At 37.7% G+C, this 26,175-nt stretch overlaps 1 protein-coding gene across 2 annotated transcripts; it reads right to left on the bottom strand.

Annotated features, from left to right (window-relative positions):
* Nucleotides 1–26,175, bottom strand: LOC132216682 (centromere-associated protein E-like). 2 transcript variants are annotated; one of them, XM_059666088.1, is made up of 7 exons: nt 26,042–26,175; nt 22,364–22,620; nt 16,298–16,433; nt 10,620–10,808; nt 1,956–2,183; nt 927–1,145; nt 1–470 (listed from the first exon to the last, which is right to left on the bottom strand). In XM_059666088.1, the coding sequence occupies exons 1-7, from the start codon at nt 26,120–26,122 to the stop codon at nt 309–311; spliced, it is 1,272 nt and encodes a 423-aa protein (XP_059522071.1). In that variant the 5' UTR covers nt 26,123–26,175; the 3' UTR covers nt 1–308. The 2 variants fall into 2 exon arrangements, with proteins under 2 accessions (XP_059522071.1, XP_059522157.1); XM_059666174.1 differs by lacking the exon at nt 22,364–22,620 and having other exon boundaries at nt 26,042–26,162.

Below are 26,175 nucleotides of genomic sequence, written 5' to 3'. Positions count from 1 at the left end.
ATACTGGTAGATATAAATATTCTAACTAAACAAAAGTTCTGATTAATATCCTGCTTAAAATAACGTTAATAATAAATATAACTGGATATTACCATAGTACAAGTACCAATCTAGACTAGACCATAAATAAATGTATAGAACATTTATGATTATGACAAAAGTTGAATGCCAAACATCAAAGGAGAGAACAGATTGAAGTAAAAAATTTCTGAAGCATTTAATTCATCATGTAGCCATATTCAAGATGTTGAAGGAAATGTCTGTATCTGCTGAGTTCTTGTTGGCAGCAATGAGAAGGCAGAACTTTCTTATGCGTTATTCTGTCCAGTCTCACAATCAGAAGCAATCTTTGATTTGTTAGTTGCTTCATAAGCTTGGATAACAAGTCTTAGGTGAGTGATAATTTCCTTGTCTGCTGTTTTCATGTTAAATCCCAACATCTTCATGATAGTTTCTCGGAAGTCGACTTCCTTCAAAGAGCCACCACAAAATTCAAGACATGTCATTAGTTTTGGTCACCTACTTACTGTATACGATGAAATTGGTATGAGAAAATTAGTCTTATTAAACATTTCTTTGTGAAATATAACATCCTATATTCAAGTATTTTTAATCTAGAAAAATGGTCTCCTCTGTTACAAGTAGCCTTTATGTAAAATTTTCTTTTAAGATTTTTTTTCTTATTTTTACACTTTTATAGACTAAACTTAATTTTATTGCTGCTTATGTTTCATCCGTAAAGTAACTTCTTTTTGAACTTCTGTTTTGCTGTGGAGTAATAGCAGCAAATACATTTCTTTAAATACCTATTTCTCCACCCATCCTTCTAAAATCATGTGGCTCACAAGCCGTAGTTTGCCAACCACTGACTTAAAGAATCTTAATATAGTTATGATAATTTAAAAAAAAAACAACACAAAAAAAACCTCTTGTGGTCGTCCTGATACTTCTTCAAGTGTGTTCTTTTCTGTGCAGAGCTCAGGAGTGACAGCATCTAAAATCTGATGGGTCCCGTCTTTGTCCCATCTTGCCTCTTGCTTGGTCGGGTCTAATGTAGTTTTCAAGTTATCTGTTTTCATAGCTGCCTTCCCTTTCATTGCTTCAACTTTTATTAAAGATTGCCTGAGCTTCTGAATTGTTTTGTCCTGTGAGGGTATAAAGTTAAGGTTGGGGGAAAGTGAGATGACTGTGATTAGATCTCTTTTAAATAATAGGTAGGCATGATGAATGATAACTCATGCTTCTATTCTTTCCTTTAAAAAAAAAAAAGAGATAGATACATGGAAAAGAACATCCCACAACTTGTGAATTAAGAGGACATTTCTCCACCATCATACTCATCAATAACCAACAATCACTGAACACTTTCATAAACTAGGCACTTGGGTTAAAAGAGGGTGAACAAGTGTTCCATGTCCTCAAAAGTCTTATAGTACAGCCTGTGCTGATTAAATACAGAAACAGAGAAAATAAGTGGCTCTGTAGTAAGAAATATTGCTGATAAAAAAAGTTGATCAATAAGTATTTAGTGCACCTGTGGTTTAAGATTTTAAAAAAAAGTATATTTGAAATACTACAACTGAAGCTTGAAATAGAGAAGGTCCAAAGAGGAGCCCAAAAATGACTAAAATGTTTAACTATTACCCCAATAAAAAAGACAAAAGTAAGACTAAAACAAAAAAGCAAGGGATCCAGCAGTTACCTTTGAGGAGTAGGAAGAGGAATACTTAAGGGCTTTCATGGAATTGATATTAGTCTGTTTTTTTAAGATTAGTAATAGATTTGCAGGCATCAACTGTTATTATTATATATGCTTTAATATTATATACATTCTTTTGTATGCGTGTAAAATAATTTTAATGTTAATTTTTAAAAGTTTGATGAGACATATGCAGCTAAAATAGTAACAATCAAAGCTTAAATACATTTTTGAAAGCCTCACTTCCTTTACTTACTTTAAGGACATTTACTCTTGTCAGTTGGGTTTTCATATTTTTATTTGACAATTTCAAATTACTGAGCTGTTTCTGAAGTTGCTGAATTTCTTCCTCTAACCTTTGAGTTGTTGCAATTTGCAAATTCTGCTTAATAGTTAGTAATGTTTGTTGTTTGTTGTCTTTCTCTAGCTGTTTAAATATCTTGCTGTTCTCGTCTATTCGGGAATTTTTAGTCCTGGAGTTTTCCTTTGAAGAAATCAATAGTATTGAAATAAAGAAGTTGTGTTTTATGATGGTGTTCTACACTAGCAAACCAGATCTACTCTAGACTGATAAACTGCAGACTAAATTATTTACATAAGTAAAATATTTTTTTTACCATAAATATGCATTATTAGAATAATCCAGAAAGTAAAATACAACAATAAAAGTGATGGCTCAGTGCTATCAAGGGTAAAGTTAAGTAGACAATTTTATTAACACCAGGTGGTGGCACAGGTTACCGCAACTTTTCTAGGAATGTATTATAGGAAATAACCCAATATTTAGATAACAGTTCATGCACCAACATAATATTTACATTATTCATAACATGAAAAATAAAAATAATGCAAATGTCAAAAAGAATAATTAGATAAATGACACGATTGATTACAGATTTCCTAGAAATCAAGTTTTCAAAAATTTCTAGTAAGAGAAAATACTAACGATATAGTTAAATGAAAGAAGCAGGATGAGAAAAACTGTGCCTTTCTCAATTATGTCAAAATATACATGGAAAATAATCAGAAGGAAATATACCTATTAACACTGGTTATCTCCAAGTGGTAGAATTACTGGTAATTTTTAAAAATTTGTCTTTATTGTTAAAAGTATTACATATGTCCCTTCTTTCCCTGTGATTTTAATTGTATTCTTTCTTACCTGTAATTTATAAAATTACTACCAGGAAAAAAAAATAGAAAAAAAGGTGTGGGTTTTAAAAAGATACCATATATTTTCATTATATATAAATAAAAACTAGTAAAATGTATATAAAAACACTTTGGAAAGATAAAATAGATGTTCCAGGCAAGCCTGGTTAAAGAGGGAAGAAAGTGAAAACACATGATATTAGGAAGGAGAAACATACAGAATGCATAGATAGAGAAAATATACCAATCATTCTAAAAGAATATTTTATAACTCAGGAAAATAAGTTGAGAATATAAAAGAAATATATTATTTCCTAAAAAACAATATAATCAACACTAATAAAAGAGAAAAATGGTAATTGGCGTACGAGCTACCCTTTTCATTGGCTAATCAGGGCTATATGCAAATTAACTGCCAACTAAGATTGGCAGTTAACTGCCAACAAGATGGCGGTTAACTGCCAACAAGATGGCGGTTAATTTGCATATGTAGGCACAATGCAGGGAGGCGAAAGGGAAAGCAGGAAGAAGCCCCCTGCCACTGACAGTGATCAGAAACCCAGGGGGGAGCTAAGAGCTGGGGGGCAGGGCAAAGGTGGCCCTGAGGCCGCCTTTGCCCTGCCCCCGAGCCATGATCGGAGAATCAGGTGCCTTTTCCGCCCTGGCCAGTGATAGCAGGAAGTAGGGGTGGAGCCAGCGATGGGAGCTGGGCACGGTCGAAGCTGGCAGTCCCAGGAGCTAGGGGTCCTTTGCCTGGGCCTAAAGCGGAGCCCACGATCGTGGGGCCGCTGCAGCTGCAGGTCCCCGCTGCCCGGGCCGAACGCCTCAGCCAGAGGCATCCGGCAGGGGCAGAGCCCGCGCGATCACGGCGCCCCCCACTGCCACTGCAGGTCCCCGCTGCCCAGGCCGGACGCCTCAGCCAGAGGCGTCAGGCCTGGGCAAGGGGCCGATCCTGCGATTGGAGGGTGATGGGGGTCAACGCCTGAGGGCTCCCAGTATGTGAGAGGGGGCAGGCTTGGCTGAGGGACACTCCCCCCGACACACACCCAGTGCACGAATTTCGTGCACCGGGCCCCTAGTAATATATAATCATGCCCAGAAAACCCAAGAACTTTAGTAAAGAATATTATTGGACTGAATAAATGAATTCAGTAAGGATATTTAATAAAATATAAACATATCAAAGGTTTTTATCTATGTTAATAATAAGTATTTCAATTAGAAATGGGATAATATGCTATTCACAATGAGCAGAAAAATCCATAAAAGAACAAATTTTACAAGAAAGACTTATATGAGGGACTTACAGTACTTACATGAAGAACATTATAAAATTCTATTGGAATACATAAAATAAGATCTATTAAAGAGAAAGAGGTCATGTACCAAATTATCAAAAATTATCAGACTAAAACCGTAACTATTTAAATTATGGATTTCTGAAAAAGTAGTATATAAGTATAGTAATAATCTCATTTTAAGTAGACATTTTGAAATATTGAGAATCAAAAATATATTTTTAATTTGTCCAAAATTATATCATTACAAAGCTGAGTAAAATGTAAACAATACTTACAAATTGCCACTTTGACAAATATAAAATTCACATGAACAGATCAACTCATATAGTGTAATCATTAACTAACTTTACTTTTGTCCTTCGTTGTTCCTTTAAATGTATTCTGTAGGACTAATTCTTCATTTGCCACTAAATGAAATTTAGGGCAAAGTCATGTTTTTCCTGATCACTTTCAATTTAATGTAAAATTATAACAATTTTACTCAAAATTATGGCTACTCAGGAGATAAGAAAAACACTAACATTAAGAAATTATAAAGAAAACCAAGTAAAAATATATTGGGTATCACAAAAATAATAGTTGAAATAAACAACACAGATGAGATCAATAGGATGGATAAAGCTAAGAAACTCTCATAGGAGGCAGCAGGAAAGGATAAAAATATATAAAATATTTTTAAAAATATATTAAGGTTTTTCAAAGAGGCAGTATCAATAGGGTGGTGTGCATGCGTGGGTGCGTGGGTGTGCATGTGTGCATGTGTGTGTGTACATGTGTTTATTTAAGAGACAGAAAGAGATTTGGCTAATCACAATTGTGAGTGCTGGCAAGTCCAAAATCTGCAGGGCAACCCAGAAAGCTGGCGACCTAGGCAAGTTGATATTGTGGCTCAATCCAAAGGCAATTTGTAGGTAGAATCTCTCTTCCTCAGGAGGCCTCAGTCTTTTTTCTCTAAAAGCCTTCAACTGATAGGATTGGGGCCCACCAAAATTATGGAAAATAATCTGCTTTACTCAGTCTTCTGATTCAAATGTTAATTAGATCTAAAATGTAACATCTAGACTGCTTTTTGAACAAACATCTGGGCACCAAGTTGACACATAAAGTTAACCATTACACAAAAAAATGAAGGATTGAATTAGAATCTAACCTTAGCCCGGCCAGTGTGGCTCAGTGGTAGAGTGTCAACCCATAAACGAAGAGGTCACTGGTTCGATTCCCAGGGCAGGGGGGGGGCGGTACTTGAAATATCAGGAGGACTACTCTGTAAAGTATATAACTGTCTAACCATTATGTTGTACACCTGAAACTAATACAGAATAATATTGAATGTGAGCTATAACTGGAAAAAAAAAGATGGAAAATTGTATATGTCTTTCATCACAATAAAAAAAAATTTTAAAAGCCAACCTTCAGATACTAGTCACAGAAGGAGAGAATATAAAAAAGAAGAGTTAAAAAAAAGAAATAGAGCAGTGATGGCGAACCTATGACACACGCGTCAGAGGTGACAAGCGAACTCATTTTTTTGGTTGATTTTTCTTTGTTAAATGGCATTTAAATATATGAAATAAATATCAAAAATATAAATCTTTGTTTTACTATGGTTGCAAATATCAAAAAATTTCTATATGTGACACGGCACCAGAGTTAAGTTAGGGTTTTTCAAAATGCTGACACGCCAAGCTAAAAGGTTCGCCATCACTGAAATAGAGAGTATAAAATGTTGAAATAAATGATAAAATTGATAGATGAAAGACTTAGATTAAAAAGTTCAGCCCTGCCGATGTGGCTAAGTGGTTGAGCATTGACCAGGAGGTCCCAGTTAGATTCCCAGTCAGGGAATATGCCCGGGTTGTTGGCTTGCTCCCCAGTAAGTGGCATGCAGGAGGCAGCCAGTCGATGTTTCCTTTTCATTGATGTTTCTATATCTCTCTCCCTCTCTCTTCTCTCTGAAATCAATAAAACATACTTTTTTTAAAAGTTCATAAAGTGCAAACAAGAGAGATAGGGAAAAACCACGTATCTAAGCATATTATAACAAAACTAGAGGCCCGGTGCATGAAATTTGTGCACTCGGGTGGGGGGTCCCTCAGCCTGGCCTTGTGCCTTTTCGCAGTGCCCTTTCGCAGTCTGGGAGCCCTCAGGGGATGTCCAACTGATGGCTTAGGCCCACTCCCCGTGAGCCCAGCTCAGGGCTTCTGGCTGAGTGGCGCTCCCCCTGTGGGAGCACACTGACCACCAGAGGGCAGCTCCTGCATTGAGCATCTGCCCCCTGGTGGTCAGTGCGCATCATAGCGACTGGTCATTCTGCCGTTCGGTCGATTTGCATAGTAGCCTTTTATTATATAGGATTTAAGAACATCAAAGCAAATAAGAAAAGTCTAAAAGCTTCCTGAAAGAGTAAATCATCTACAAATGAATAAGAATCACATTGATATCAGACATCTCAACAGTAACAGGGGAAGCAAGGAGATAGTTTCAAAGAATTTTACGAAGGAACTTTGAACTTAGAAGTTTATATCCAGCCAAACTGTCATTCAAATATGAGGGTATAATAAAAATATTATCAGGCATATGTGGTGTCAGAAAGTTTTCCAAAGATCCAATTGTTAAAAATTCATGTAGAAAAGGAGGATGTTGCCCTAACCGGGTTGGCTCAGTGGATAGAGCGTCAGCCTGTGGACTCAAGGGTCCCAGGTTCGATTCCGGTCAAGGGCATATACCTTGGTTGCAGGCACATCCCCAGTAGGGGGTGTGCAGGAGGGAGCTGATCGATGTTTCTCTCTCATCGATGTTTCTAACTCTCTATCCCCTCTCCCTTCCTGTCTGTAAAAAATCAATAAAATATATTTTTTAAAAAAAAGAAAGAAAGAAAAGGAGGATGCTACAAAAGATATGCAACTGAAGGTGATCATATACCTTGTTCAAGTTTCGTGGTTATCTAAAAATAATCAGGACCAAGTTAAAGAAAACAGAGAAAGCATACTCAAATAGCCCACAAATTAAGAATTTAGAGAATAATAATATATTTGGGGGTTGTGGTCAGAGACCAAACAGGTATGACATTCTTGTAAATATTAAATAAATAAATTTTGTTCTTAGAAAACACCATCATCAGAATAAAAATAGAATATACAGCTTTAAAACCAGCAGAAAAAGATTGATTTATCTAAGAGAAACCTGGAAAATGAACCCCTGGCAGGGAAGTAAAATATATTGAAATTATTAAATAAGTTAACAAAAATATATCCTAATATAATAATTGCAATAAATGTAAATGTGTTAAATTCACCAATTGGCCCAGTGTGGGAAACCGCCTATTGTCTTCACTGGCAGAGAAGTATAAACAGAGAACCCGGAAGGCTGGTGACCCTTGAAGCCCTAGCAAAGGTCAGAGCTGTGCACCCAGTTAGTCCAGACAATGGTAGCTGAAGCAACTTCCCCACCAGATAGTCATGTAAATCCTTATTGATAAGATAGTCTGCCTATTACTGGAAATTGCCTGCTGATGGGCTAGTCTGTGTATTACTGGAAATTGCATGCCTAAGGGCTATCCTATGGGTGTATCCCAGATCAATAAAAGCTTGGTGAGGCCTGAGCACCAGTGGAAGTCCTTCCCCTTGAGTTGGACTTACCCGCCTGGCCCCCCAATATTTCCAAATTATCTCTTGTCTCTTCTCTTTCATTTGTGTGCAGCTCCTCTTCCAGATCCTGAACCCTGAACCACGTGGGACGTGGAGGGAAACATTTACAACAGCCCAGCCTGTGTGGCTCAGTGGTTGAGAATCAGAAGGTCATGGTTCGACTCCCAGTCAGGGCACATGCCTGGGTTGTGGGCTCAATCCTCAGTGTGGAGTGTGCAGGGGGCAGCCAATCAATGATTCTCTCTCATCATTGTTGTTTCTATCTCTCTCTCCCTCTCCCTCTCTGAAATCAATAAATATACATATTTATTTATTATTTTTTAAAATATATTTTATTTTTACAGAGAGGAAGGGAGAGGGATAGAGCGTTAGAAACATCGATGAGAGAGAAACACTGACCAGCTGCCTCCTGCACACCCCCTACTGGGGATATGCCTGCAACCAAGGTACATGCCCTTGACTGGAATCAAACCTGGGACCTTTCAGTCCACAGGCCAATGCTCTATCCACTGAGCCAAACCGGTTAGGGCTATACATATTTAAAAAGTCACCAATTGGAAGTGAATTTTATCACAGATAATGTCTTTTATCACAGAGAAAGACAGAAAGCTATAAAGATAAAAAGATATATCATGTTCAGACTAACATGAACTAAAAGAAAATTGCATTAGTAACCATAACTTCTGAAAATGGAGAATTTAAAGCAATCCTATATAATAAAAGGCTAATATACATATTGTCCCCTTGGGAGTTTGACTGCTCGTTATGACGTGCACTGACCACCAGGGGGCGGCACAGAATGAAGGAAGGCCCCCATCGGCCCTGATTGCCGGCCAGGTCTTGGGACTCTTTACCCGTGCATGAATTTCGTGCACCGGGCCTCTAGTATTTTATAAAGGACAAAAAAAGAAAATGTTTTATTGTGCTTAAAAGAAAAGATCATCATCATATGTGCTCCAGTAGGCTATAAAGCAAAAGCTGACGGAACTGTAGAGACAAATGGATAAATCAAAAATATAGTTGGAGAATTTAGCATACCATTTCCAGAATCAAGGAATAATCAGAGATACTATCTAAACCATGAATAATATGCTTGAGCATTAGCTATCTATGGAAATTTACATCCAACAAACAGAGAATACATTTTTTAAAAAATATATTTTATTGATTTTTTACAGAGAGGAAGGGAGAGAGATAGAGTTAGAAACATCGATGAGAGAGAAACATTGATCAGCCGCCTCCTGCACATCTCTTACTGGGAATGTGCCCGCAACCCAGGTACATGCCCTTGACTGGAATCGAACCTAGGACCTTTCAGTCCACAGGCCGACGCTCTATCCACTGAGCCAAACCGGTTTCGGCGAGAATACATTTTTTATAAGCACAGTTTCAAAAGTATACCGGTATTAAATTATAATGTTGTACATCTGAAAATTATATGTTATTAACTAATGTTACTCCAATACATTTACTTTAAATATATATAATGCTGAGCAGTAGAATAAAAATTTTTTTTAAATATATATTTTATTGATTTTTTACAGAGAGGAAGGGAGAGGGATAGAGAGTTAAAAACATCGATGGGAGAGAAACATCGGTCATCTGCCTCCTGCACACCTCCTACTGGGGATGTGCCCACAACCAAGGTACATGCCCTTGACCGGAATCGAACCTGGGACCCTCCAGTCTGCAGGCCGACACTCTATCCACCGAGTCAAACCGGCTAGGGCTAGAATAAAATTTTTAATGCAATAGCATTTACACAAATTTTAAATATATGCACAAAAATCACATTTAAAAGAACATATGTAAACAAAAGGATACACATTAAATACATTAGATTAGTCAATGTATTTGGGGAGGAGATGGGAAAGGAATTAGCAGAAGATGGATTTGTCTTTGGACTCCGTGAAGGACATTATTGATACCACTTCATTAAGTGCAGAAAAATTTTTAAATTGAGTGTTCAATACATATTGGATAAATGAATGAATGAACAAAGGGACAAATGGAATGAGAGACTAAATGAGTGAGTGGTGAGTGAGTGAGATTAAACTTTGAGCCATAGCAATTATAAAAATAATGTAAGATAGGTCTGAGTATGATGAGCACTTCTGTGGAGAGGTAGTGAAATAGAGTATCTCCTGAAAATAAATAATATTGCATCCTACCTATTTCCATCCCACTTTTAGATTGATTTTTTCCTTATAGATTTAGAGAAGCAGAAGGTAACGGTCTATATAATAATCATTTGAGGAATATTTCCAATACCCATCATATCTAGCTAAGTGCCTAAAATTCCACCTTTGACCTCCTTTTCCTCTAACCCTCTTTTTAAGGTACATTAAGACATACATTAGCCCTAGCCTGTTTGGCTCAGTCGATAGAGCATCAGCCTGCAAACTGAAATGTCCCAGGTTCGATTCCGGTCAAGGGCACATGCCCGGGTTGTGAGCTCGATCCCCAGTGGGGGGCTTGCAGGAGTCAGCTGATCAATGATTCTCTCTCATCATTGATGTTTCTATCTCTCTCTCCCTCTTCCTTCCTCTCTGAAATCAATAAAAATATATATTTTTAAAAATAAATACATTAATAAAAGCCCTCACAATAAATATCAAATATGTATAAAATGAGAAAAGGAAGATATGAAGTGAGGAGAGGTTTTTTGATAAAATCAGAAGGGTTTGTAGCAAATTTTCCTCTCTTTTCAATATTAAAAAAAGTATAAGTAGTATTAACAGCTTTAAACATTAGATAATATCACAAAATATGATCATTTTCACTGCCAAAGAAATGCCATATACTTCACAAAATTCTTACTTTATTCCTGCCCGAGTCTAATCTCGCTTGAAAAAAGTCATTAACAGCAATTTTTCCCTCCAGACGTTTCAAGGGTCTTTTTTGTTCCCTACACTTTTCTTCGATTTGGGATGGTTCCTCGTGGTGATGATGCAGCTGCTGCAGTCGCTTGGTGAGCAACTGCATTTCCTGCTTAAGGCCTTCAGCTCCCTGTGAAGAAAAAAGTAGATTGAACTTCCTGATGGTCCATGATTTCTATTTCATTTCAATACTGTGCAAGTTCTACTGTGCTGATATTGTGGAAACATTTACTAAATAGATGGTTTCCGAAATAGGAAGGTTTGACATTTTAGTTCAAGCACGTCAAACTCAAAGGCTAACACGGACCAAATAAACAAGGTTTACGTGGGCCACAAAAAAACAAAAGCTTCAATTTTCATAGAAACGTAGGCTTATTTCATAGAGACATGCTGAATACAAAGGGCTGAAATAAAAGAGTAATCATTAACATAAAATAATAGGACATTTTAATAAAAATTAACATTTTTTTCTTGAACATTAACTTATCAGACACTGAATAACTGCACAAATTAATAAGCATAACACAAATAAACCTATCTTTCTTGTTCTCGGAAAGCAAAATATTTTCTGTTGCACACACCAAACAAGTCAGTACAAGACTAATGACATAGCAATCAGCTGCTGAAATATTCGCAGCAAGTATTAGTGGAGAGAAATGGTGCGCCTGGGCATAAGGCGCGTAAGGGAAATGAAAGCAACATGATTTTAGTAATCAGTCATTAACAAACATTGTAGTTTGTTAATAATAATTATGTGTAACAGGATATTGTAAAAATTAAGTTACAAAATTTTCACTAAAACATTTCTTACATACCGTTATATTGGCTGGGCTGCAAATATATTCGTATGGGCCGCATGCAGCCTGCAGGCCGAAAGTTTGACATGCTTGTTTTAGTTAATACTGAGTAATAAACTTGTATGATGAATTTAAGAGAACAGTGTAAAGACATTTGGAACTCTACAATAAACAGGCTACTGTGTAGCAGGTTTTACTAACACATTGAATTAAAGCAATACCCATCTTCCTTTGAATTGTAGGGTGAAGAGGCATGGAATTTTACAAAGTGATTTGAACACAACAGGGAAGTCTCATTTAAACCCGAAGGTTCAATCTCTTAATAGAGTTGACCAATAAATTCAAATAACTGATTTAACTATTTATTTTACTGCACTGACTGAACACTTTGCTCACAATGGAAACGTTATCTGCATCATACCACTATTTTTAAGCTAGCATTTATTGAGCTTACACTTAGCTGTACTAAGCATTTATCAGGTATTTACCCATTTAATTGCAACCACTCTGAGATTTGAACTATGCCCCCCTCCCCAATCCTTCCTCACCAGCCTCCACTCCCACCAAATTTTACAAATGAAACTAAGGCAAAGAGTGGATAAGTAACTTGCCTAATAGCAGAGATGGCAGTGGCAGAGCTGAGATTCATACAGGAGCTCAGTGCTCTTAACAAGCACACTATACTACCTCTGCTGTAATAATGGACATCCTCTGCTCTTTTATTACTCTAACAATAAAATCAAAATGATCATTTAGAGCCACAGAGTTTACTGAATCAGCTAATACCAAAATCCACATCTTAAAAGAAACAAATCTGAAAGAATAACTTGTCTGCAATATACTTATAGACTTCAAAATTGCTCATTTGCACCGATTCCCTGAATTCTCTCTTTCACAGCTTCCTCTGTGCTGGGATGGGGACAACACTGCTGCTTAGAAAAGAAGCCAATTGACGAAGGAATTTCTGATAGTGGGACCGTGTAGTTTTAGTTCCCCAGCTGAATGAATATGGAGGTAATATTTTTGTTTTTCCTTATGGATCAAATCTTATTGATATTTATCCCAAACTTTCTGTTCATCTTTTGGATCTTCAGAGTAAAAAATGTCTCTCTCAAAGTTCTTGGACAGGATAGCTTTACCTTTTTTCTAAATATGCCAACACAGATGTTACATTTCTCATTCGATGATTCTCTCATTATGATGATTCTATCTCCCTCCCCCTTCCACTCTGAAATCAATAGAAAATACATATTTTTTAAAAAGACCAAAAAGTTTTTTAATTACTTTAAAATACTTTGAAAGTAGTTCTAATTTTTAAAAAATATAGTTTTATTGACTTCAGAGAGGAGAGTAGAGGGAGAGAGAGATAGAAACATCACTGATGAGAATCATCGATCAGCTGCCTCCTGCACGCCCCCTACTGGGGATTGAGCCTACAACCTGGGCATATACCCTGACTGGGAGTTGAACCATGACCTCCTGGTTCATAGGTCAATGCTCAACCACCAAGCCATGCCAGCCAGGCATTTCTGAAAATTTTTAATGGAATACCTCACATTAATTGGATTATGGGCCTTGTTTTACATTCGGATTATATAATAAACTGTTATAGTCTAAGAATTTAAAAACAAACTTTTACCAGTTCTTTGACAAGTGTCTGTCTCCCATCATTCTCCAACATTCTTCTATAAGATCTTCTACTAATCCTGTTAATTGCCATCTATGAGTGACCAGACTCATTTCTTCCTTCTAAAATGAATTCATGCCATAATTTCTGACTCCAATGTTCAATGTAGATAATCCAACCAATTTAGCTTTAAAGTCATTGCTTCTGTTTCAATAACTTTCACCTACACCTTTCTTCAATCCTTAAACCCAGATCTAAAAATCCAGATTTGTCAGCAGCAAGAAGTAAAACACAACAGAAATTTAAAACTTCAATATTTTGCTATCTAATAGACACTTTTTCTCCCAGCTCCCTATCAGCTCTATACCCTCTAAGCTTTTCTTCAACTTCTCCTTGCACTTTCTCTCCATGCTTCAGAAAGGCTTCCAGTCAGCCATTCTGTACTGCTTCCTTTTATCCTTGGAAAGAAGATGACCAACAAAGCACTCAACATTGCCAATTACCTCCCAGTGTAACACAAAGTAATAAAAATCCTGTCTCTGCAAAGATCAATCAAGATTTTTCTGGGGCCTGGCTAGTCTAGCTCAGTGGTTGAGCATCGATCTATGAACTGGGAGGTCACAGTTCTATTCCCAGTTAGGGCACATGCTGGGGTTGGGGCTCAATCCCCAGTAGGGTGTGTGTAGGAGGTAGCCGATCAATGATTCTCTTTCATCGTTGATGTTTCTCCCTCTCTCCCTTCCTTCCTCTCTGAAATCAATAAAAAAATATATATAAAAAAAAGATTTTCTGGGGCTGATGGTCAAGATGGCGGTGTAGGTAAATGTGATACTTACTGCCTCCTGCAACCACATCAAAATTTACAACTAAAATACAGAACAATGATCATTCAGAACCACCAGTATTACATGAAATGTTAAAGGGTCTTCTTAAAGAAGAAGAAAAAATATAAAAAATATGAACAATAAAATGGCAATAAATACATATCTATCAACAATTGAATATAAAAAATAAAAATAAATGAACAAGCAGAACAGAAACAGATTCATAGATACAGAGAATATTTCAGTGGTTGCCAGATGGGAGAGGGTATGGAGGGATGGGTAAAAAAGGTGAAGGGATTTAGAAGTACAAATTAGTAGTTATAGTATACTCCTGGGGGTGTAAAGTAAGGCATAGGGAATATCCTATCTAATAAAAGAGAAACATGGTAATTGGCGTACGACCGCTACCCTTCCCATTGGCTAATCAGCAAGATATGCAAATTAACTGCCAGCCAAGATGGTCGCTGGCAGCCAGGCAGCTTGAAACTAACATGAGGCTTGCTTGCTTCAGTGACGGAGGACTCCAACATTCCGCGCCTGCCGCTGCAGGCCTCTGAGCTGGCAGTTTGAAACATAGTTACAAAAATAGAAGCTAGCCGAGACCGGTTTGGCTCAGTGGATAGAGCGTCGGCCTGCAGACTGAAAGGTCCCAGGTTCGATTCCGGTCAAGGGCATGTACCTGGGTTGTGGGCACATCCCTAGTGGGAGATGTGCAGGAGGCAGCTGATCGATGTTTCTCTCTCATCGATGTTTCTAGCTCTCTATCTCTCTCCCTTCCTCTCTGTAAAAAATCAATAAAATATATTAAAAAAAAAAATAGAAGCTAAATAAAACCCCAGAAACTAGCTTTCAGCTAGCCGGGATCTCAGACCTGGAGTTGATACAGAGTTTCGATTGTAGAACCTAAACAAACCAGATACCTGCTTTCAGGAGTGGAGGCCTAAGAGCTGGAGCCTCAGAGCTAAAGCTGGCTCAGAATTTAAAAAAAAAGAAAAAAGAAAAAACGGAGCAGTTGGGAGCTTCAGTCCCAGCCTGAAAACAGCCCTCAGCTCCTCACCCAGACTGGCCAGGCACCCCAGTGGGGACCCCCACCCTGATCCGGGACACCCTTCAGGGCAAACCAGCCAGCCCCCACCCATGCACCAGGCCTCTATTCTATATAGTAAAAGGGTAATATGCCTCCCAGCACCAGGATCAGCGGAGCCGCGAGGTCTCCCAGCACCGGAATCAGCATGACAGGGGACAGCGCCCAAACCCCCTGATCGCCCTGTGGCTCTGTGTGTGACAGGGGGCGGGGCCACAACCTCCCTATCGGCCCTGCTCTGTTCCTGACAGGGGAAGGTGCCCCAACCCCCTGATCAGCCCTGCTCTGTGCCTGATAGGGGGGAGCTCCCCAACCTCCTGATCCCCCTGCGGCTCTGTGTGTGACAGGGTGCGGCGCCCCAACCCCCCCACCCCACGGGCCCTGCTCTGTGTGTGAGGAGGTAGAGCCATAACCTCCCCATCAGCCCTGCCTTGAGTGTGAGAGTGGCGGCTCCCCAACCCCCTGATCGGCCCTGCTCTGTGGGTGATAGAGGGCGGCGCCCCAACCCCCCCACCCCATGAGCCCTGCTCTGTGTGTGACTGGGTAGAGCCATAACCTCCCCATCAGCCCTGCCCTGAGTGTGACAGTGGCGGCGCCCCAACCCCCTGATCGGCCCTGCTCTGTGGGTGATAGAGGGTGGCGCCCCAACCCCCTGATCCGCCCTGCTCTGTGGGTGATAGAGGGTGGCGCCCCAACCCCCTGATCCGCCCTGCTCTGTGCGTGACTGGGGGGAGCTCCCCAACCCCCTGATGGGCCCTGCTCTGTGCATGACAGGGGCGAGCTCCCCAAACCCCTGATGGGCCCTGCTCTGTGCGTGACAGGGGGCAGCGCCCCAACCCCCTGATGGGCCCTGCTCTGTGCGTGACAGGGGGTGGCGCCGCAACCTCCCCATCTGCCCTGCTCTGTGCATGACAGGGGGTGGCGCCCCAACTCCCCAATTGGCCCTGCTCTGAGCCCGACCAGAGGCTGCACCTAGGGATTGGGCCTGCCCTCTGCCACCCGGGAGCAGGCCTAAGCCAGCAGGTCGTTATCTCCCGAGGGGTCCCAGACTGCAAGAGGGCACAGGCCGGGCTGAGGGACCCCCTCTCCCCCCCGAGTGCACAAATTTTTGTGCACCAGGCGTCTAGTAGTCAATAATATTCTAATAACTATGTATGGTGTCAGATTTTTCGGGATGATCACTTATTAAGTTTTATAATATCTAATCCCTGAGGTGTACACCTGAAATTAATATAATATTAGAGTCAAATGTAACTGAAAAAATAAAAAATCAAAATTTATTCTCACCTTTATCTTTAAACTACCCAAGGTGTCTTCTTGTCCTTTCACATTCATATAAGGAGTGAATCCATTAGCACCTGCTAACTTTTTCTCCAAAAGGTCTGCTTTTTGCTCTGCCCTTTCTCTTTCAACCAGATGCACTCTGTGTAAGAAAGTAGTAGGTAACAATGTCATGAAACCAGCTCAATAATCAAACTTCAATTAAAAATAATGAAATAAGCCCTGGCTGGTGTGGCTCAATGCCTAGCGTGTCAGCCTGGGCACCAGAGGATCATGAGTTTGATTCTCAGTCAAGGACATGTACATGGGTTGCAGGTTTGATCTCCAGCCCCAGTTGGGGCATGTGCGGGAGACAACAAATCAATGTCTCTCTCTCACATCAATGTTTCTCTCTCTACCCTTCTCCCTTCCACTCCCTCTCCATGTGCCTTTGACTGGAATCAAACCAAGACCCTTCATTTCGCAGGCCGACACTCTATCCACTGAGCCAAACCAGCTAGGGCTAAGCCTATATGGAAAAAATATCCTCACTACTTGGATAAGGGTTAAAATAATATTAATAATAATGAAAACAAATATTCCCCATTAAAAATATAGTAAATATGTGTATCAAGTAAAAATGTGACTGTTTCTAAGGAGAGACTAGAAATGGTAGAGAAATGGAGAGAAATACAATCCAGTGTTAAGTCCTGTAGTAGTTACCCTGGGGGAGGTCAATTTTGAAACCATCCTTTTCAAGGGGAAATTTGAGTATGAATATTTGCCTGCCATTACTAGTAATAGTGTGATGATCAGGAGGTTCCACATGAATACAAGTACTCCTATTTTAATAACACCTGAATGGGCTCTTCTACTGGGATTTGATGAGGGAAAAGGAACTAGAAATAATGATACAGCAATAGAGAACAGCATATCTAAAAACGTTATTTATTATCAAATATTTAAACAGCTAATTATTTGGTTCTTATTTGATTACTAATTGCAAGGTATTGGTAATATTTTCTACCCTGTAGCTAGGTTAAAGTTTCAATTCATCTTCCATGATTTTTATGTCCTTTTCTAAGAATTGCATCCTACAGAATTAATGAATATGAGTTAGGTCAACAGAAATTATCTGAATAATCTAAAGAAAAAATTTAAATTCAAAAATTATGTTAGAGACAGGTAGGACACACTCAATAGGTATAACATACCTGTAGGTCTAACATATTGTAGCCATAGAATGAGAATAGAGACAGAATGGGACAGAAACAATATTTGAAAAAATAATTTCCAAGAATTTTCCAAACCTGATGAAAGACATCAATTTATAGATTCAATAAATTCTGCAAATCCTAAGCCTTGCCAAGACATATAGTCAAATTGTTATCAATTAAAAGCAGTCAGAGAAAAAGCACACGTTACCTCAAAAGTACAACAATAAGACTGATGACTGAGTTTTCAACAGAAGCTATAGACGCCAGAAGATAACTGAATGACATCTTAGAGGGCTGAAAGTAAAAATACTGAAATCCAAGAATTCTACTAGTATATACAATAAAAAAAAAAATACCCTTAAAAAAATGAAGATGAAATAAACATAGTTTCAGAAGGGGAAAAAATGGAAAAATTGTCAGAAGAACTGCATTATAAGAAACCTACAGACAATTTCTCAGGATGAACAAAAATTATCCTTAGTGTGCACAGAACTGTAGGAAGGAATGAAATGCATCAGAAAGAGAAAATAGGAATTTATACTGGCAGTTAATTAAAATGATAATATCTTATGGGATTCATAACACTTGAAATGTTAAAATATATCTTAACAATAGTACAAGAGCATGAGATAGCTCAATGAAGTTGAATTGTCATAAGGTGTTTATTTTGGAATATCATAAAAGTACAGATCTAAAGTAAACTAATAAATATGTATTTTGTAATCATGAGATCTAGGTAAAAACTAAATGATAGAAGATATTACAGGAATGGAATTTTAAAAAGCGGATTAATCCAAAGAAAATGGTGAAGGAGTAATAAAGGAACAGAGAACAGATGGGAAAAACAAACAATAAATACTAATATGGTAGAGTTAAATCTAACAATTAAGACAGAATCACGCCCTGGCTGCTGTTGCTCACTGGTAAGAGCATTGGCCAGCACACTGAAGGGTCCCAGGTTCAATTCTGGTCAAGGCGATATATCTGGATTGTAGGTTAGATCCCAAATGGGCCCCAGGCGGGAGACAACTAATTGATATGTCTCTCTCACATCAATGTTTCTCTTTCTCTCCCCCCCCCCCCCGATTTCTCTCTCTTTCTTTGTCTCTCTCTCCCCACTACCCCTCCATTCTCTCAATGGGAAAAAATGTCCTCAGGTGAAGGTTAACAACAATAAAAATAAGGCAAGATAATAAGATTGGATTAAAAATAAAACATCTAATGCTAAGTTAGCATTTTGCAAGATATATACTTTAAATATAAGGACACAGAAACATGAAAATGAAAAAATGGAAAAAGACCTACCATGAGAACAGTATGATGGTGTAGCTAAATTAATACCAAAGTAGACTTTAAAGCAAGAACTATTGAGTTGTACACTTTAAGTCTGTATGGTTTTTTGTGTGTTTATTTTTTTAAATATATTTGTATTGATTTCGGAGAGGAAGGGAGAGGTAGAAAGAGATAGAAACACCAATGATGAGAATCATTGATCAGCTGCCTCCTGCATGGGGATCGAGCCCGCAACTGGGACATGTGCCTTTGACTGGAATTAAACCAGGACTCTTCATTTCACAGGCTGACACTCTATCCACTGAGCCAAACCAGCTAGGGCTAAGCCTGTATGGTTTTATTGACCAATAAATTCAATTTTTTTAAAAAAATTTTCAAATGGAAATGTTAAGAAGTGAAAAAACAACAACTGTTTAGCCATTTGTCTGTTTTTTAAAATGATATTGGGTTTGTAAAACTATATCAATAATATTTTATTATTAGATCCCTAACTCACACCACATACAAAACTAAGTCAAGATGAAACAAAGACATAAATTTAAGTGCTAAACTAACTCACACCACATACAAAACTTAGTCAAGATGAAACAAAGACATAAATTTAAGTGCTAAACTAACTCACACCACATACAAAACTTAGTCAAGATGAAACAAAGACATAAATTTAAGTGCTAAACTAACTCACACCACATACAAAACTTAGTCAAGATGAAACAAAGACATAAATTTAAGTGCTAAAACTATAACTCTTAAAAGAAAACATACTTGTAAATCTTCACAACCTTGTATTAGGCAGTGATTTATTTCTTAGGTATGATGACATCAAAGACACAAGTGACAATAAAAGATAAACTTCATCAAAATTAAGAAATTTTGAGCTTCAAAAGACACCATTAAGAAAATAAAAAGACAATCCATGGGTGGGACAAAAATATATGCAAATCATATATCTGATAAGGGTCTGGTATCCAAAATATACAAAGAACACTTACAACTAAATGATAAAAAGACAACCCCATTTAAAAATAGGCAAAGCATCTGAATAGTATTTCTACAAAGAAGATATACAGATGGCCAGTAAGCACATGAAAAGATGTTCAAAATCTTTAGTTATTTATATATATGCAAATTAAACTTATAATGATATATGACTTCATATCTACCAGAATGGCTATAATGAAAAAGATGAACAATAATATGCTGGTGAGAATGTGGAAAAATTGGAATCTTCATATATTTCAGGTAGTAATTTAAAACTGTGTGACTGCTTGGAAAACAGCCTGGAAGTTCCTTTAAAAGTAATTGTAAGCCGGAACCGGTTTGGCTCAGTGGATAGAGCGTCGGCCTGCGGACTGAAGGGTCCCGGGTTCGAATCCGGTCAAGGGCATGTACCTTGGTTGCGGGCACATCCCCAGTGGGGGCGTGCAGGAGGCAGTTGATCGATGTTTCTCTCTCATCAATGTTCCTGGCTCTCTATCCCTCTCCCTTCCTCTCTGTAAAAAATCAAAAAAATATATTTTTTTTTGAAAAAAGTAATTTTAAAAAGTTAACCACAGAGTTACTTTATGAACCAGCAACTCTTCTCCTCAGGCATACATCTAAGAGAAATGAAACATATAGTGATATAAAAACCTATACAAAAATGTTCATAGCAGCATTATCCATAAAGCCCCCCTCTCTAAAGGAAACCCAATGTCCATCAATTGATTAATGGATACACAAAATGTAGTATACCTATATAACAGAATATTATTCATCAATAAAAAGAACGAATTACCAATTTATGCTGTAACATGAATGAATCTTGAAAACATTGTGCTAAGTAAAAGAAGCCAGACACAGAGACTATATATTGTATAACTGAACTCATATGAAATGTTCAGAAAAGGCAAGTCCATAGGGAAAAAAAGTGAACTGGTGGTTGTCAGAGACTGGAGAGGGTGTAATAGAGAGTAACTGGAATGGACATGAATGGGGTTCTTTAGGGGGCAATAAAAATGTCTTGGAATTAGATAGTGGTGATGGTTGCACAACCTGTGAATTTACTAAAAATTAATGAATTGTACACTTTAAAAGGGTGAATTTTAATGGTATATGACTATGTCAATAAAATTATTTATATAAATTAATTTTGAGTTAAGCATTATGTGAAATTCTAATTTAAATTCTGTGATCAATCAGAAATACAGACTTCATATACTATTTGCAAGCTTATGACAAACAACGTGTGAAAACAAACTAGAAAATTCCTGACCCTCGGAGCCTAGTGCCTCTGCCAAGTCTTCCGGGGCAAGCGTGAATGCCCTGTAGTACATTGTGGAGACGATCAACAGTGCTGCATGCAGAAAACATGCAAGCATGCCCTACCAGTCGGTTGCCCAGTGGGAAGCAACATCTTCGGGGAGGCCAGATCCTGTGCTTTACTCTGAAGATTGTAGCAAAGAAGTTTGATGAGGACCACCTTCAGGCCCAAAGTGCTGAATGACTGTCTCCTAGTCTCAAGAAAAGATTTTCTTCTGACCAAAAAAATTTTAGATATTTCAGACCTTTCCTGTGGCCTGGTCCTATATCCAAAATTCTACAGATATTATAGAGTTTCTATCAACTAAGGAAACTGGGTAAAGGATATTTACATTTTGGGAAGGAAAACATTTTTTTAATGTAAAAATTTATATTTGTAATTTGTTGTTCCTAAGATTTTTTACATGATAACACAATTTGTTCTTTTCTCACAAATTTACAATCCTATATAATAAAAGGCCAATATGCAAATCAACCAAACTGCAGAACAACCAGTCGCTATGATGCGCACTGACCACCAGGGGGCAGAAGCTGCGCTCTCACAGGGGGTGCGCCACTCAGCCAGAAGCCCTGAGCCAGGCTCACAGCTGGCGAGCACAGCTGGCGAGCACAGCAGCCGTGGTGGGAGCCTCTCCTGCCTCCGTGTCAGTCAGACATCCCCCAAGGGCTCCCAGACTGCGAGAGGGTGAAGGCCAGGCTGAGGGACCCCCACCCCCACCCCCATGCACAAATTTCGTGCACCAGGCCTCTAGTTTCTAAATAAAGATAAGCCAGTAAAATTGGGGGAAGAATAGGCTTTATTAATCAAATGATGTCTTTCTTTTTAACATTAGATATGGGAACTATTTCTTAGTAAACTTGTTTGAAAAAAGTAATGTGTTATAAAGCAGATTTTATCTTTGTCTTACTAAGTTCCTCTACTCTATAGTTCTGATTGTACTTTTAAAATGCTTTATTTTAGCCCTAGCCAGTTTGACTCAGTAGATAGAGCATCTGTCTGGGGACTGAATGGTCCTGGGCTCCATTCCGGTCAAGGGCACATGCCTGGGTTGTGGGCTCGGTCCCTGGTAGGGGGCAGGGCATGCAGGAGGCAGCAGATGAATGATTCTCTCTCAACACTGATGTTTCTATCTCGCTCTCCTTCTTCCTTCCTCTCTGAAATCAATAAAAATATTTTAAATGCATTTTAAATATTTTAGGTTTTTAAAAAGATCTTTATGACTTACAGACATTGCAAATGATTAAAAACAAAGTAACGTTGTGGGGGGAGATAATTCCCTACCTTAGACGGTTTTCTAGCTCTATAATTCTTTCATTTAGATCCAAGTTGCCTCTTTCAGAAGTCTGATTATTGATGCTTTTCAAAGATTTAACTCTAGTTAGACAAGCAATAAGAACCTTTAAGTCCTTGATATCATTTTTCAGGGAAATTATCTGGAAAGACTGTTTCGCGTTATCTTCTTTGTAACTTTCTAGCTCATTCTTCATATCTTGCAATGAACTTTCTTTTATGAAAAGTTTATTTTGAAGATTTCTTAGCTAATGAGAAAGGAAACGTATTACTTAAAATCATTTATAATTTTGGTTTTAGAAAATTCATGATTTTCAATCAATATGGGTATTTAAATTACATGCTATAATACAATAAAACAAAAGCTTTCAAATCTAACAGTATATTCCAATATTAATACACTTTTAAATTATATCAAATTGATACATTTGAATAAGTGAATTTATTCTCATCAACATTAAAGTTATTTAAGTCTTCTTGATTATTTTTAAGACAAATAAAGGAAAGAAGAGCTCATAAAGTTATTAAGACAAGCAAGAGGGATGTCTTGTGAGAGGGGAAGCGAAACAAGAGAGCCACCACAGGCTGCTATTGGAAGGAAAAGATCAAAAAGGATTGAAGAGTGAGGTAAGTGATTTCATTATCTTTGGGTAACATTTTTAAAATCTCTGCTCTTCTATCTGGTAAATGAAGAAAGTTCACTAGATGAAAAAAAAAATTGAGGTATTTTTAGAACTCTTCACATGTCAGATCTCAACAAATGTTCAGTTGTAACTCTCTTCCTATCCAATATATCCCAACTTCTGGTAATCACAATAATTGTTAAAATCCTGCAGCATTACCTTCATTATTTTAACCAGTTAAGTCAGGGGTTCTCGGCACTGCAGTGGTTATCATTCACCTAAGATACCATAAAAATAATGAATGCCCCCTGGAATTGTGCAATGCAGTGGTCCCATTTCCCAGTACTGTGATATAAGAACTGTGTTTTAAGATCTCATTTTCAGTTATGCTATTGTTAGGATACTGTTAAGATATGTTTCGTGAAAAATAACTAAGGCAGCATGAGTCTCAGACTCACACAATATTGATTTCTAGAGTAATTGCCAGTTCTTAGTTGTTTTTGTTTACTTCTTCCATAGGAACGGTGATTTGCAAAATCTAAGATTTTAAAACACTACTGCGTTATTTTTTATGTCAAAAACCCCACAAAATTTGAATTGTTTGACTGGATTTGGACATAATGAATTGAAATATGTTCAGGACTTAGCTAAATGTATGCATCCCCAAAATTGAGATATAGCCAGTTGATAAAAATTATCAACAAAGGACTCAGATCTATAGTAAAGAATTCAAATTTCTCAGAAAACAATCCAATTAGAAAATGGGCAAAGACTTGAAAAGAAACTTTATCAGAAAGAATATATAGATGGAAAATAAATACATAAAAATATATACATCATCAGTCATTAAGGATAAGCACATTAAAGCTACAAAGAGATATCACTACACGTGTATGGGAATATCTAAGCTACAAAATAGTGACACCACCAAATTTTGGCAAGGATGAGGAGAAACTGGATCACTCATACATTTCTGATAGGAATGTAAAATGGTATCACACTCTGGAAAATACTTTGGCAGTTTCTTATAAAACTAAACATGCAATTATCTTCTGACCCAGCTATTACACTTTTAGGGATTTATTTCAGAGAAATAAAAAGTTATGTTCACACAAAAAACCTATATATGAAGGTCCATAGAAACTTTATCTGTAATAGTAAAAAAAAAACAAAAACTGGAAGTAACCCAGATATTTGTCAACAAGTGAATGGTAAAACAAACTGGTACATACATACCATGGACTCAGCAATAAAAAGGACCAAACTATTGATACATGCAACAACTTGAATAAATCTCCAGGAAATTATGCTGAGTGAAAAAGCCAACCCCAAAATATTACAAATATATGACTCTATTTATATAACATTTTAATAACAGCTTTATTGAGATATAATTTATAAATTCAGCCATTTAAACCATATAGTTGCAAGGTTTTTAGTATATTCATAATTGTGCAGCCATATTGAATTGTTTTTCACTTTTAAAAAAATGAGATGATTCACATACCATAAAAATTTACCCTTTAAAGCATAACACTCAGTAGTTTTTAATATATTCACAGGTTGTGCAACCATTGCCAAGATCTAATTCCAGAACATTTTCTTTTTTTTTTTTTTTAAATATATTTTATTGATTTTCCACAGAGAGGAAGGGAGAGAGATAGAGAGCTAGAAACATCGATGAGAGAGACATCGATCAGCTGCCTCCTGCACATCCCCCACTGGGGATGTGCCCGCAACCCAGGTACATGCCCTTAACCGGAATCGAACCTGGGACCTTTCAGTCCGAAAGCCGACGCTCTATCCACTGAGCCAAACCGGCTTCGGCCAGAACATTTTCATTATCCTCTAAAGCAGTGGTTCTCAACCTTCTGGCCCTTTAAATACAGTTCCTCATGTTGTGACCCAACCATAAAATTATTTTCGTTGCTACTTCATAACTGTAATGTTGCTACTGTTATGAATCATAATATAAATATCTAATATGCAGGATGGTCTTAGGTGACCCCTGTGAAAGGGTCGTTCGACTGCCAAAGGGGTCACGACCCACATGTTGAGTCTAAAAAAACCCTATACCCATTAGTAGTTACTCCTTATTATTCTTTTCCCTCTCAGCCCCTGGCAACCACTCATCTTCTCTCTCTCTCTCTCTCTCTCTCTGAATTTGCTTATTTTAGATATTTCATATGAATGAAATTATACAATATGTTGCTTCTTGTAATTGGTTTTTACTTAGTATAATATTTTCTATGTTCATCCATGTTACAGCATGAATCAGTACTTCACTCTTTTTTGTTTGAATAAAATGCTATTGTATGGATATACCACATTTGTTTAGCCACTCATTAATTGATGGACATTTGAATTATATCCACTATGAATAATGCTACTATGAATATTCATTTACAAGTTCTTGTGTGAATATATATTTCAATTCTCTTATGTATCTACCTAGGAGTGAGATTGCTGGCTCACATGGTAACACTATGTTTAGCTTTTAGAATGTACAACATCTGAAATGATAACATCTTAGGAATGGAGGAGAGATTAGTGGTTGCCAGGGGTTGAGGGTGGGGGAAGAAAATGGGTGTGGATAGAAAATGGCAATCGGAAGGATATTAGTGGTATTGTGCAGGAGACAGCCAATCAAATCGATGTTCTGCTCTCACATAGGTGTTTCTCTCTCTCTCCCTCCCTTTCCTCTCTCTCTAAAAATCAATAAAAATATCAAAAAACAAAACAAAATACAAATGCTTAATATATATAACTTATTAGATAGTGTGGCAGTTTGTAAGCAATTTTCTAATATCCTAGCACTTGGCAGTCAACTTAAAAGCACTTAATTATGTACCATCTTCAAAGGGATTTCTCTGGCAAAAGACAAATTAATATCTAAATTAAAGCTCCTCAGTGATGAGAATATTGAGAAAAAAGCAAAACTAAATTGAGATAATACTCTGAGCCCTTTATCAGAATGTGTTTTGCCCCCTACTTTTACAGAGGATGTACTTTCCCATAGTGTTTTATTTTCAGATAATCCATATACCTCAGCTAAAAGATTCTTGTTTTTCACCAACAAACCAGCAACGTCAGGATGGTCTAGGTCAGCAGTCGTTTTGTTGTACATGATTGGGTTCCTGGTGGAAACCTCTTCAAGAGGTGGATCAAAACAAGCCTACA

Source organism: Myotis daubentonii, chromosome 1 (assembly GCF_963259705.1).
Source record: "Myotis daubentonii chromosome 1, mMyoDau2.1, whole genome shotgun sequence".
Classification (NCBI taxonomy): domain Eukaryota; kingdom Metazoa; phylum Chordata; class Mammalia; order Chiroptera; family Vespertilionidae; genus Myotis; species Myotis daubentonii.
This window is presented reverse-complemented; position numbering and strand designations above follow the sequence as displayed.

What these genes read in the sequence shown, in the direction of transcription:
- LOC132216682 (XM_059666088.1), bottom strand. Translation starts at nt 26,122, where the DNA reads ATGTACAACAAAACGACTGCTGACCTAGACCATCCTGACGTTGCTGGT. An exon ending in GAGCTAGAAAACCGTCTAAG is followed by an intron (nt 16,434 to 22,363) that starts GTAGGGAATTAT and finishes TTTCTTACACAG; the next exon opens with AGTGCATCTGGTTGAAAGAG. An exon ending in CAAGAGTAAATGTCCTTAAA is followed by an intron (nt 1,146 to 1,955) that starts GTAAGTAAAGGA and finishes ATACCCTCACAG; the next exon opens with GACAAAACAATTCAGAAGCT.